Below are 12,283 nucleotides of genomic sequence, written 5' to 3'. Positions count from 1 at the left end.
CTAAAAAAGAACAAAACAGTAAAAGTATGTTACAAGTTATCATTTGCATTAAAAATACAATGAAAACAATTAAAAGAAATTCATCATTATAACTTTATTTATACAACATCATTAAAACCATTTATTTATAGAGAACAGATGTTTGGAAAGTAATTTAACTTATTTGATTTTCTTTATTAAGAATTGACCTTTTATTTTCTTAATTTATGTATATTAAAAAATAATTATCCGGTGAAGTTTAAATTACTATCTCCATGAATCAAACTTTCTGGTAGTTATGTTGCCTAATCCGAATAAAATGCCAGTTCAATACGCCAGCTATACCCAAAAAAAGTGAATAAAAGAAGGCATATACTAATGTTTTTACATCTGTTGATGCACGTGTTAATTATGTTTTGGTTAAAATAAAAAGAACTCAACTTTCTGTCGATATTTGACCTATGCATTCATTTGAATGACCTGGGGATTGAGCTAATGAGCAATTTTGATTCCTGCAAAAAACTTATTAGTGGGTAATAAAAAAAATGAAGTAGGTAATATTCTCATATAGGCTACTTCCATATAAAAAAATTGAAATTAATATGACAACAAAATAATTTTTATAAGATCAATTTAAAGGTTTATTTTGAAAACATTAGTCATCTAAGTTCTTTAAGAAATATATGGCTTTGAGCCTTTGAGGGTTTAATCATTAATGTATCCAAGATACATACATTAGAAAAACCAAGTGTTTTTGAATTCGAACAAACGACTTATGAATTTGTCCTTTTCGTTCTGTTTTGGAACAGGGAACCATGGTCCGTGTTCATGTCGAGACAATTGTGTCCTGACATAATCATCAACTACGTACCTATGTTCATTTTCACTTAATTATTATAAACCGTTTAAACAGAAAGGTTAACTCACGGTAATTTGGGCTTTCCCTCTCCAAAACAGAGAGAATAAACCACTTTAACAAAAGTTTCAAAAAGTAAAAAAGCAGAGTAGGGGCCACGAGAGGGAATGAAAAGATAAAAAATAATTTTTTTTGAACATATATTTGTACGAAGTTACCCAAACATTCATAAGTTCAACTTTTTTTAATATGATTTATTTTATATTTAATAACTTATTAAAATTTAAATTCTAAAGATTTGATTAAAGAACATAAAAAATACAACTTACTATCAACTATTTTTGATGGATAAAAAGCTATTGAGACTCAGAAAATTTTCTTGTAATAATATTAAAATGATTAACAACAATTTTTTAATATTTTTCATAACATTATATTCATTTTTAATTCAACAGCTTTGCATGTGGTGATCTTATCCTCTGTCATCTCTGCTTTAAATCAGGCGGGGACAATGATTGAATAGGAAGTGTTGTATGAGTAAAATGCCAAAACAGAATTTATCAAACAGAGAAAAATTGGAAGATCCTGAAGATCCAATGATGCATTTTCTTTTCTTTTTTTTCTTTTAACTGAACGAGTAAACACAATAAACAAAACCAAAGGCCTTCCTTTCTCTCTTTTTCTTTCTTCTCTTGACTTTCACAATGCAATGAGCAGCAAAAGAAGTTGTTGTTTCTCTTCATTTTTCTCAGCCGACAACACCACAAAACAGTGATAAGGAGCCAGAAGGAAGGGGAGAAGGAGAAGTAATAAGGCTTTGAAAAATGGGAGGCACAAATCCTTTCAAAGACAAATTGGTTTCTTTCACAAAGAGAATTGTTCCTTCCACTCTCTATGCTCTGCTTCCCATTGTTCTGCTTTGTACATACTTCGACCTTCTCTCCCTCACTCCACATTCCACCACCACCACCTACCACCTTTCTCTTTCTCCTCCTCCACCTCCTCCACCTTCATCATCTTCTTCTTTTTCTACAGGTATGTGCATGCGTAATTAATTTCATCTTGTTAAAACTATAGAATTCCTAGTGTTTTTCCCCTTAAATTTTAGAGTAAATTGCACTTACAATCCATATAATTTCTTGAGATTGTAAGTGATACTCTTTGTTTTTTTATAGTTTACACTAAGGAGAAAACTTAGATATAGTTCTTTTTAAGTGTTTTTGTGTTTTTTTCTAATCAAAATTAGAGTTTTACCACGGTATTACGTAGATAATCAAGGTAAAATTCTAATTCTGATTTATCCTTACATTAACACTCTTACATTAGTGTAAGGTGTAATATGTTTCAATATAATAAGTGTCACTATAATGTATTATAAATAATTAAAAGGGTTACTATAGGGGTTAAAACGTGAGATCTCAAGAAATTTAGATGGAGTGTTAATTAAATTTTCTTACAATTGTAATTAGCAAAGTTGGGGTTAGGGACTTGTTGGTTAACTAGACTTTATTTTTTCTTCTTTGGTTTTGGCAGAAAAGAACAAAACTTACCAAAACCCATGTGACTACTCTAATGGTGATTGGGTACGTGACACAAGAGGCCCTTTATACAATGTAACTAGTTGTGGTACAATCAAAGAGAGTGAGAAATGCGTATCCAATGGAAGGCCTGACTCAGGCTATCTATATTGGAGATGGCAACCCAGTGAGTGCAATCTTCCAAGGTTTGAACCTCTCACTTTTCTCCAACTTGTTCAGAACAAACACATAGCATTTGTTGGTGACTCTTTGGCTAGGAACCAATTAGAGTCCCTTCTTTGCATGTTATCCACCGTTTCAAGTCCAAACCTTGTCTACCAAAGTGCCAATGACAACAAATTCCGTCGCTGGCACTTCCCTTCTCACAATGCAAACTTCTCCTTGTATTGGTCACCTTTTCTTGTGCAAGGTGTCGAAAGGTCAAATGAAGGGCCATATTACAATACAATGTACTTGGATCATGTTAATGAGAGGTGGGCAAGGGATTTGGATTGGTTTGACATGGTTGTGGTGTCATTTGGGCATTGGTTTTTGCTTCCTTCGGTTTACTATGAAAATGGTTCGGTTATAGGTAGCCTAAATTGTCATGATCTTAATCACACTAAGATGGATTTTTATGTTCCATTAAGGAAGGTTTTGAGGACCACTCTTAGTAGCATAATTGAGAGAAAAAGGGGTAAGGGAAATAATGGAGTTGATGTAATCGTGAAGACATTTTCACCTGCTCATTTTGAAGGTGATTGGAATAAGGCTGGTACTTGTTCAAAGACTAAGCCTTATAAGAAGGAGGAAAAAGAGCTTGAAGGAATGGATGCTGAGATAAGAAAGATTGAGATAGAAGAAGTGGAGAATGCAAAGGCAAAAGCTAGTGAATTAGGAGGGTTTAGATTTGAGGTACTTGATGTGACCAAATTGGCATTGTTGAGACCAGATGGTCATCCTGGTCCTTATATGAATCCTTTCCCATTTGCTAAGGGAGTTCCAGAACGTGTGCAGAATGATTGTGTTCATTGGTGCTTGCCAGGGCCTATAGACACTTGGAATGAGATTTTCCTAGAGATGATTAAAAAGTGGGAGGAACAAGAGAAAGGTGATTGAGTAAGGTTACTAATATTCTTCGTATATATATATATATGTGTTTATTGTTAATTCATTACACTTTAATGATGATTCCACCATGCAAGACTTCAGGTGATCCATAAATTGCTAGAAAAGAACATTTTTTTTTTCTTTTGGCAATAAGTTAATATTTTGATTAACGAATGATTGATTTTATGTTCATTCTCACATTCTTTTCTTTTGTAATGGGAAATAATATATTTACACACATTGTATATTATTGAGATCGACTTTTTTAATCCTAAGTGAGTGGTTTTTACAATAATATATGTTGATTATTTCTTGTTTCAAAACAATTAGAAACTTAGATCTCAAAATGTAGAAAGTTTGACGACAACAATAACTGTTGTAGCAAACACACGTATTTGAATTTCCAAGCATGTGCTAATATATACACGAGTGTTTGGATGGGAAAAGATGGAACGAAGAACGAAAGCTGAGAAGTTAAAATCTCACTTTTCTATTTTTAACTCCCCTTCAATAACAAGGATTTGGAGGTAATAAAAAACTACTTATAATTTTAAATTGTATAGACTAAATTATTTTGAATTTTTTTTTTCTCAAATTCTCTTCATCATCATTGGTTTAATTATGTGTTTTTTATCCATATAATTTAAAAATAAGTAATTTTGGACTCAAATTTTAATTAATGAATTTTGGTCCAATATTAATGTTTTCACCAAATTTCTAACATTTTAAATGATGTAAATAACATTTGGCAAAACTTACAAAAGGGACAAACTAGTGGTGGGAGGTTGAAATAATAAGTATGAAATTATAATTTCGAACCTTAATACGATCAATTGTACATTAAGAAAAACATTTCTGGTGTGAAAATTAACAATATAATCTGATATGGCAGTTCATTCAAATTATGAATTTGGTTTAATTGTTAATGTTGACTCTAATTATTAACCTAATAAACTAATGTGAATCATATTAGGTGATATGAGAATAATCTCATATATGACATGATAGTTTTTCATACGGTTATCAATAAGTCGCTAGTCTGAGTGATCTTAGGTTGGATCATTTTAAGTAAGATCTCGAATTTGAATCTTTTGGATAAAAAATAGATCATTGAGAGAGAGTATCTCATTAAAGGTGATTAGTCTGATTTTTTGACAGAGATTAATTATCAATAAAATTGGTGGATATTTCATACCAATATCATGATAACAAAAAAAGTTCACTATACGTCACATCATTCATGTTTCTTATCATGACACAAAATGTAATCCACCTTAACTCAAATGTTAATTGAATTGGCCAAAAAATTTAACTTTAACTTTGATCGAATTTTAAGAAGTTTTTGTAATAGTTTTTCCTTTAGTGTGGTAGAAATATGTGACAAAGGGTTGAGACACCTATAAAAACATTCCAAAATTCAAATCAATAAGAATTCTGACATAGCAGCAGTAATTATTATAATTTTTTTTGAATCAACTCAATTTTTTTTATTCATCCCATTCTATTCAAAGTTCCAATCGTCCCCTTATTTGTTTTGAACAAATCACAGTTTGTAAGTAAATACAAAACTTATTTTCTTCTCCTTCTAGAATGATTGTAATTGTACAACATATTTTGATAATTCAATAATATGAACTAAAGAGGAATTGTCCACAAAAAAAAAAATGCATGTCATGCACTTGCCTTGTAAATATGATTGGACCTTGAATGAAGTTGAGTGGATCATGGACAATTTAGGAATATGTCAGTATGAAGTGTTAATTTGGAGGAAAGGATAAATAATATATGTAGATAACTTGACTAATCATCTTTAATGAATTTTTATCTCTGAATCACATTTTTTGTTGTACAAGAGTCGAATCGAGAATCTTACTTAAGATGACTAACTTTACTTTGGACCCTTCTTTGAATTTTGTCGCCCTATTCTGGAATAGTTATTTTAAAATATGATTTTCATATTTTAAACTAGCTATATGGGAGGTGTACATGTATTCTGGAAACTTATTCTAGAATAGCTATTCCAGAAACATGAAAATCATATATGGGAGGTGTACATGTATTCTGAAAACTTATTCTAGAATAGCTATTCCAGAAACATGAAAATCATATTCTGGAAGAGTAGGTATTCTAGGATACCTATACACTTACGAAATGATTATTACAAACTAAAGGGAGGGTAACATAGGAATTTTAAAATATCTGAGAGGTGCAGGAAGCAAAAAGGGGTACATGAAGTAAATCCCAGGCCATTGTTATGGTTAAACCATGTGAACAATGCAAATCTTTTGACAATTGCTCCCTTAGTCTCCAACAATGTTGCTTCCTCTACCTTATTAAGCTTGTAAAACACCTAATCCGGTATGTAAAATTACATTTTGAAATAACCTTTCTGGTATGTGAATTTTTTGTATTTCAAAAAGATTATTCCAAAATAAAATTTTACGTTCCAAAATAAGAGCATGAAGCAATTAGGGAGGTGGAGAAAATAATTTTCCAATTTTTTATGACTTTTTATTTGTGTGATTCTAGGCAACCAAGTCTTACTTTTGGTTAGGTGAAGTTTAATCAAAATGGGCATCGAAGACATTGGTCTTTGATAAACACATCTCTCTTGTTTACTTTTACACCCTCTTCCACGTATTTTGTAATTACTTTTTCCAAATATATCTTTTTTTTTCTTTTTACGAAAATTAATACACCCCATTCTCTTCTACAACACAACAAGATAGAACACAAACCCCACCTCTGATAATCAACCATTCACCCAAATGAATCACAAAACAAAATCAAACTAGCTTTTAGCTTACAACAAATTGCTTAACACAATTCCATACTTCCATCATTCCAGCATTGGGGGTGTAACATACACAAATTGCATTAACCTAGCCTACTCACACAACACGGTAAAAAAACATACCTCTTTTAGGAATGAGAAAGGAAATGCTTTAAAGTGGTGGACAAGAGCGTGTTGAAATTATGGTCGTCAACGACCAAGCAAATAATAGGAGTGCTAGCTTGGACGGTGGACCCAATGAAAGCACTCGTACCAAAGAGAAGAGAAACTGATGGCGATGGAGAATGGAATGGTCTGTAGTGGTGTTGGTATTCGTCAGATTGACGGCGAGGTACAATGCAGACACAAAATCAAGAACAATGAAAATAATACAGAATAAAATGACACGGGACAGAGAAGGGGGTGCACAACATACTTCTGGAAAAAGGAAAAAAGAAAAAAGAGGATATATTTGGAAGAGTAATTATGAAATAAGTGAAAGGAGGTATATAAGTAAAAATGGGGGGGTGGGAGGGTGTTTAGCAAAAGCCTACCTCCATTGGACATTTGTTGGGCCTTTTTCGGGAGAACAGAATATGCTAGACATAGTACCCATTCACACTTTATTTTGAATGCAAGAAAATATTAGGAATTTATAATAATTTATGCACTCTTGTTTAAGTAATTGTGTTAGACCTACTTGAAATTAACTTTCTACCCCAAAATAAGATAAGAGTTGTTTTTTATGTTGCACAAAGATTGAAAAATTAATAAGTTCTCTTTAAAAAGATAGAAAAAATTGGCAAATATTTAAACTCTCATTTTTTAGCACTACACATTTTTAATATTTCAACTCTTAAAAAGAAGGAAATAATTTAATTTTACAATTATCAATCCACGGTGCTTATAAAAAAAGGTAGAGCAATATTTTCTTAATATTATAAAATTACTAATAATTTGGAAAAAATATAATGAAAAATTATCCTGCTTATTATGGCAAACTAAAATAGTAAAATCACACTACTTACTACTTAGTTCAAAATGCTTTTAGACATTCATCATATCAATGACAATGGCATGGGATATGATATATTTAAATGCATGTTATGTAAATAATAATAGAGATTATTTTTAAAATCTTTAAAATTTATAAGAAGTATTAAAACTTCTAATTTATTTAGAAAAACCTAAAATTATAAGTCATTGTATTCTAGGAAATTAATAAACATTTTAACCCATGTTAAGTCAAAAGACATTTATGACTTAAAATAAATTAAGATCTTTAATTATTTCGATTAGATATAAATAAATATAAAGATTAATAGTTATGTCTGATGTGATATGTCTTATACATTTGTGTCTGTGTTATCAGATGATAGAAGAGTCATGCCATGATCTGATATGCAACATTAAATCAATGACATTTTGGAAATTCAAACACCAAATCTATTTAATTGTGTAGAGTCAACATATGCTTGATAGGACAAAGAATATTCAGTTATATCCCGTTTGGGTAAAACTTGAATTGTAAGCTAAAAGTGACAATGATTAATACTTATAACTTTATAAGTTGTCAAGAATGAGATGTAATCACGGGTAGAGATGAATCAAATGAACCAATATAAATCTTTGTGTCTTATATGTTTTCCTTATCATCTTGATTTAAACTAACATAGGAATTGAATTGAATTTTGTTTTGAAAAACTCTATCTTTTACAAAAATTTATTTTCATCGTTTGAAAATGTTTTTTTGTTAAAATTTGTTATTTTTCTTACAAAAATTTTCTTCATACGATAAAAATTATCTTCCAAAAAAGATTTAAAATTTTTTTAAATTAGAATTCAATTCTTTTCTTATCATATTTGTATTTACAAACCTTTATAATATATAACCAAATATTGATGTTGTTTACTTGTTTCCTTTAAATAAGTATATAAATTTATTAGACAAATGATTTTTTATACTCACCTATAAACTTTAATGATATGACGTGTTCCTTGACTATTCTTTTTTTTAAAAATCTGACTTCAAAAGAAACTCACGAAAGACACACAAATATCACAAGAAAACAATTTAAAAGCAAATTCCTACCAAAATAAAAGAATATTATCTATATACTAAGTTTATAAATTAGTATTTCAATATTGCGAAAGAAAAAGTATATTTTTAAGGAAAAAAACAAATATTAATATGCAGATATGCTAGTCATTTAATTTATAAACTACCCATCATTAAAACATATTCATAAATTATATATTCAGAAAATTCTGATGAAAAATATATATATTCAGAAAAATCAACAATTAACAACAAATATAATTTAGTTTTTAGAGGTATCTGCTAATGATATAAGTGTTTTTAATAGTTTTATATACATGAACTCATTTTTTCTTATGATGTTATATATTATGATCCCATCCGGCCCTAGATGGTTAGGTGCGTGCAGTCCTGAACAATTTACTTCTTAGAGCAACGTTTATGGATCATTCATTGTCATTGTACTGCAAATGCGACAATCATGTCCATATCGCTTCGCTTATATAAACAGAAAAATGCTGCTAAGACATGTAAGTGGAGTTTGTGGCTTCCATGTTTCTATCGCATTTGGAGAATAACCCACTTCTACAAAACTGAGAAAATTTAATTTAGGTTTAGAGAGGAAATATTAATTCCAACTAAACAGATAAAGTAATGTTAATGTTTACGGTTTTTATATCTTTTCTCACCTCTTTACTATTTTCTTCTTCATTAAATGTTCGATTCTTTTATAAGTTACATTATAATTATTTCAACCTTGATATGTTTGGTCCCTCCACATATATAAGTGCGTTAAGGGACTATAATTAAATATTACCTTAAAGTATAGCAATGATATAGTTTACACTTATACTAAAAAACAAACAAATATGTGTATGTAAACAACTACTAATGAAATATGTGTATGTAAACAACTACAAATATGTGTATGTATACACTTATTTTTTAATATGAGTACTCATGTAATAAAGAAATGTGTATGTGTATGTGAGAGATGATGGATCCAAGTATTCCAAAAGAATTATTTCTAATCTTATCATTCATTTTAATAAAATTTAATAATTAAAAATTAATTACTTAATTGAACAATAAATTTTAAATGAAGAGTGAAGATTAGGAGTGAGAAGTAACTTTTCTTAGAACTACCGTTACATTTACTTGATCCCTCCTTAATTTTCATTTTCTTTTAATCTCACAAGTAATTCATCTTTGAAATTAATGTTATGGATTAAGAATAAAATTGAGTCATTTATGAGGAACTAAAATAATAATAAAAAAATTATGAAAGACTAAAATAAAAATCAACATAAAACAAAAGGGGAAAAAACATTTTACCCAATATTTAACTTGCAACATGCGGGCTTGGTTAGTAACTTCTACGAATATATATATATATATATATATATATATATGAAACACACAACGTATAAATAAAAGAGTAATAATATGGTTGACATGGATAGAAGAGAGATAGAGGGAAAAAAAAAACGCAGAGAGCAAGTGATGGATGTCATAGGCAGAGTGATAAATAAAAGGAAGAGAAAGCTAAAGAAAAGAATGAGGTGAAAGTGTGATGGAAAAGAAAATTAATAGGATAAGAGAAAATTCCATTCAAGCCTTACGTTGCTAACAAAAGGAATACAAATATAAGCACGTGTATTCGCAAAGAGACGTTAGGAGAAAAAAACGAATGACTCAGGTGCAAGATGAGAAGAAAGAGATTGAGTTTTAATATTAGTAAGAGATTTAGCAAGAAGCTTCTTCCTTCTGCTTCCTATGCTCTTCCACCCATTGTGCTGCTTTGCTTTTCCCTTTACTTTTACTGTCTCTCCTTTACTTCATCTCCAGCAAATGAGCCTCCTCATTCCCTCTCCATCACCAACCACTCTTCTCTTGAGCTTCATTCCATCTCCATCACTAATCATTCTTCTCTTTCCTCTTCTCCCCCTCCACCAGGTACATATATGCTGCTTAATTTCGTCTTGTTAAAACTATGTATATTAAGCTAGTGTTTTGAAAAAAGTACGGTTAGCGACCGCTATTTTGGCTTCAATTTTGAGTCTTTAAAGTTTCTGTAATCGTGAAGTGATTGTAATTGCAGCCGCATCAGTAATACTTGTCTGTAATTTCTTGTAACATCAAGGATTGCGACGAAACCGTGACCCCAGTTTGAAACTTTTATTATTTATGAATAATGATACACATGATGTACAGGAAAAAAAAAAAAAGAAGAAGAAGAAATAAGAGAAGATATCGATAAACACGAGATACAAGAGAAAATAAATGTATGCTAAACATTTTCTATTTGTTTATAAATTTGCTTGTGGATTTTGCCTCAAATTCTTCTCCTAAGTACGCAATAAAAGTACTTAATTTGCTCTCTTTTTATTGGCAGTTTATGAGAAGCCATGTGACTACACCAATGGCAGATGGGTCCGTACCAAAAGAGGTCCTCTATATAATGCTACTAACTGTCCCAACATGAAAGAAAAACAGAATTGTATAGCCAATGGTAGGCCTGATTTGGGGTACCTTAATTGGAGATGGAAACCAAGTGAATGCCATCTTCCAAGGTTTGACCCTAACACTTTTCTCCAACTCATTAGCAACAAGCATGTAGCTTTTATTGGGGACTCTATCCAGGAACCACCTACAGTCCCTCCTTTGCATGTTAAACACTGTTACAGAACCAAATGGATTAAGCAACGAAGGTTCTAATCAATGGCACTTTCCTTCTCACAACGCAATGTTGTCATTCTATTGGTCCCCATTTCTTGTACATGGTGTTGATAGAAAAATCCGGAGACCACCACATTATAATAAAATTTATTTGGATCGTGTTAATATAAGGTGGGAAAAGGATATTGATCAAATGGACATAATTGTGTTGTCCTTGGGACATTGGTTTTTAGTTCCTTCAGTTATCTACTGGGGTGATAAAGTTATAGGATGCCTGAACCGTCCTGTTTCTAATTTTTCTAATTGCACCACAAAGATTGGATTTTATGGTCCAATAAGAAGGGCCTTAAGGACTTCTCTCAATAGCATAATAAAGAGGAAGGTGAAAAAAGGAAATGGAATTGATGTAATTGTGAGAACATACTCACCTTCTCATTTTGAAGGTGCTTGGGATAAGGGGGGTATTTGTTCAAAGACTAAGCCTTATAGAGAGGGGGAGAGGCAACTTGAAGGGGAGGATGCTGAGATCAGAAGGATTCAGTTGGAAGAATTGGAAAGGGCTAAGGAAAAAGCCAAGAAATTTAGAAGGTTTAGGTTGGAGGTACTTGATGTAACAAAATTAGCATTGTTGAGACCAGATGGCCATCCTGGTGCTTATAGGAATCCTTTCCCATTTGCTAATGGGATTCCAAAGAGTGTGCAGAATGATTGTGTTCATTGGTGCTTGCGAGGGCCTATAGACACATGGAATGAGGTTTTTCTCCAGATGATGAAAAACATGGCACGAACAGCTAAGGAGTGAAGAGTAAAGCATTTCTAATCATTGCATTAATTTTTCCGCCACACTTGTGATGTGTTACCTCAGAAACTAGAAAGAGTATTTTGTTTTTCTGTTTGGCAGGGAAACAATTTTAGAGTGTGGTTTGTTTCACAGTGGGGAGTAACAAGAATTGTTTTTAATTATAGTAAAATTTAATTTTAAAAAAGTATTGATATTTTGTTATTATGAGGTAAAATTTGATTTTGTCTCAAAACCTTAATTTGACAAAAAGAATGATAAAAGGTAAGTACTTTTGGGTTGAGTTAAAAAATTTATGTTGAGCAAGTGGTAGTCTTTAATTTGTCAAATGAGAGAAGGAGAATACGAGAGAACATGAGTCGCGTAATCTGAAGGAGAAAGGGGAATTAGTATGGCATGTGCGTTTTCTAATTAGATTTTTAATCATGGTCTTTAAATTTAATCCTATAATTATAATTCGTTGTTCTTGTATTCTTGGAGGAGTCACTCACTATAGTGTGTGCACTAAATGAAATTTCATGAAATGAAACTT

At 31.0% G+C, this 12,283-nt stretch overlaps 1 protein-coding gene and 1 pseudogene across 1 annotated transcript; both read left to right on the top strand.

Moving 5' to 3' along the window:
* Positions 1–1,371: 1,371 nt before the first annotated feature.
* LOC114410237 (protein ALTERED XYLOGLUCAN 4-like) lies at positions 1,372–3,729 on the top strand. Its single transcript, XM_028374085.1, has 2 exons — positions 1,372–1,870; positions 2,369–3,729. The coding sequence occupies exons 1-2, from the start codon at positions 1,660–1,662 to the stop codon at positions 3,469–3,471; spliced, it is 1,314 nt and encodes a 437-aa protein (XP_028229886.1). The 5' UTR covers positions 1,372–1,659; the 3' UTR covers positions 3,472–3,729.
* Positions 3,730–9,894: 6,165 nt separating this feature from the next.
* LOC114410227 lies at positions 9,895–11,866 on the top strand (annotated as a pseudogene).
* The last annotated feature ends 417 nt before the right edge of the window (positions 11,867–12,283 follow it).

Source organism: Glycine soja, chromosome 1 (assembly GCF_004193775.1).
Source record: "Glycine soja cultivar W05 chromosome 1, ASM419377v2, whole genome shotgun sequence".
Lineage (NCBI taxonomy): Eukaryota > Viridiplantae > Streptophyta > Magnoliopsida > Fabales > Fabaceae > Glycine > Glycine soja.
Note: the sequence above shows the minus strand (reverse complement) of the source record. Positions and strands in the feature narration are given on the sequence as shown.

Excerpts from the sequence above, each read along its gene's own strand:
- LOC114410237 (XM_028374085.1), top strand. The coding sequence starts at position 1,660 with ATGGGAGGCACAAATCCTTTCAAAGACAAATTGGTTTCTTTCACAAAG. Across the intron at positions 1,871-2,368 it reads ATCTTCTTCTTTTTCTACAG|AAAAGAACAAAACTTACCAA; the intron begins GTATGTGCATGC and ends TGGTTTTGGCAG.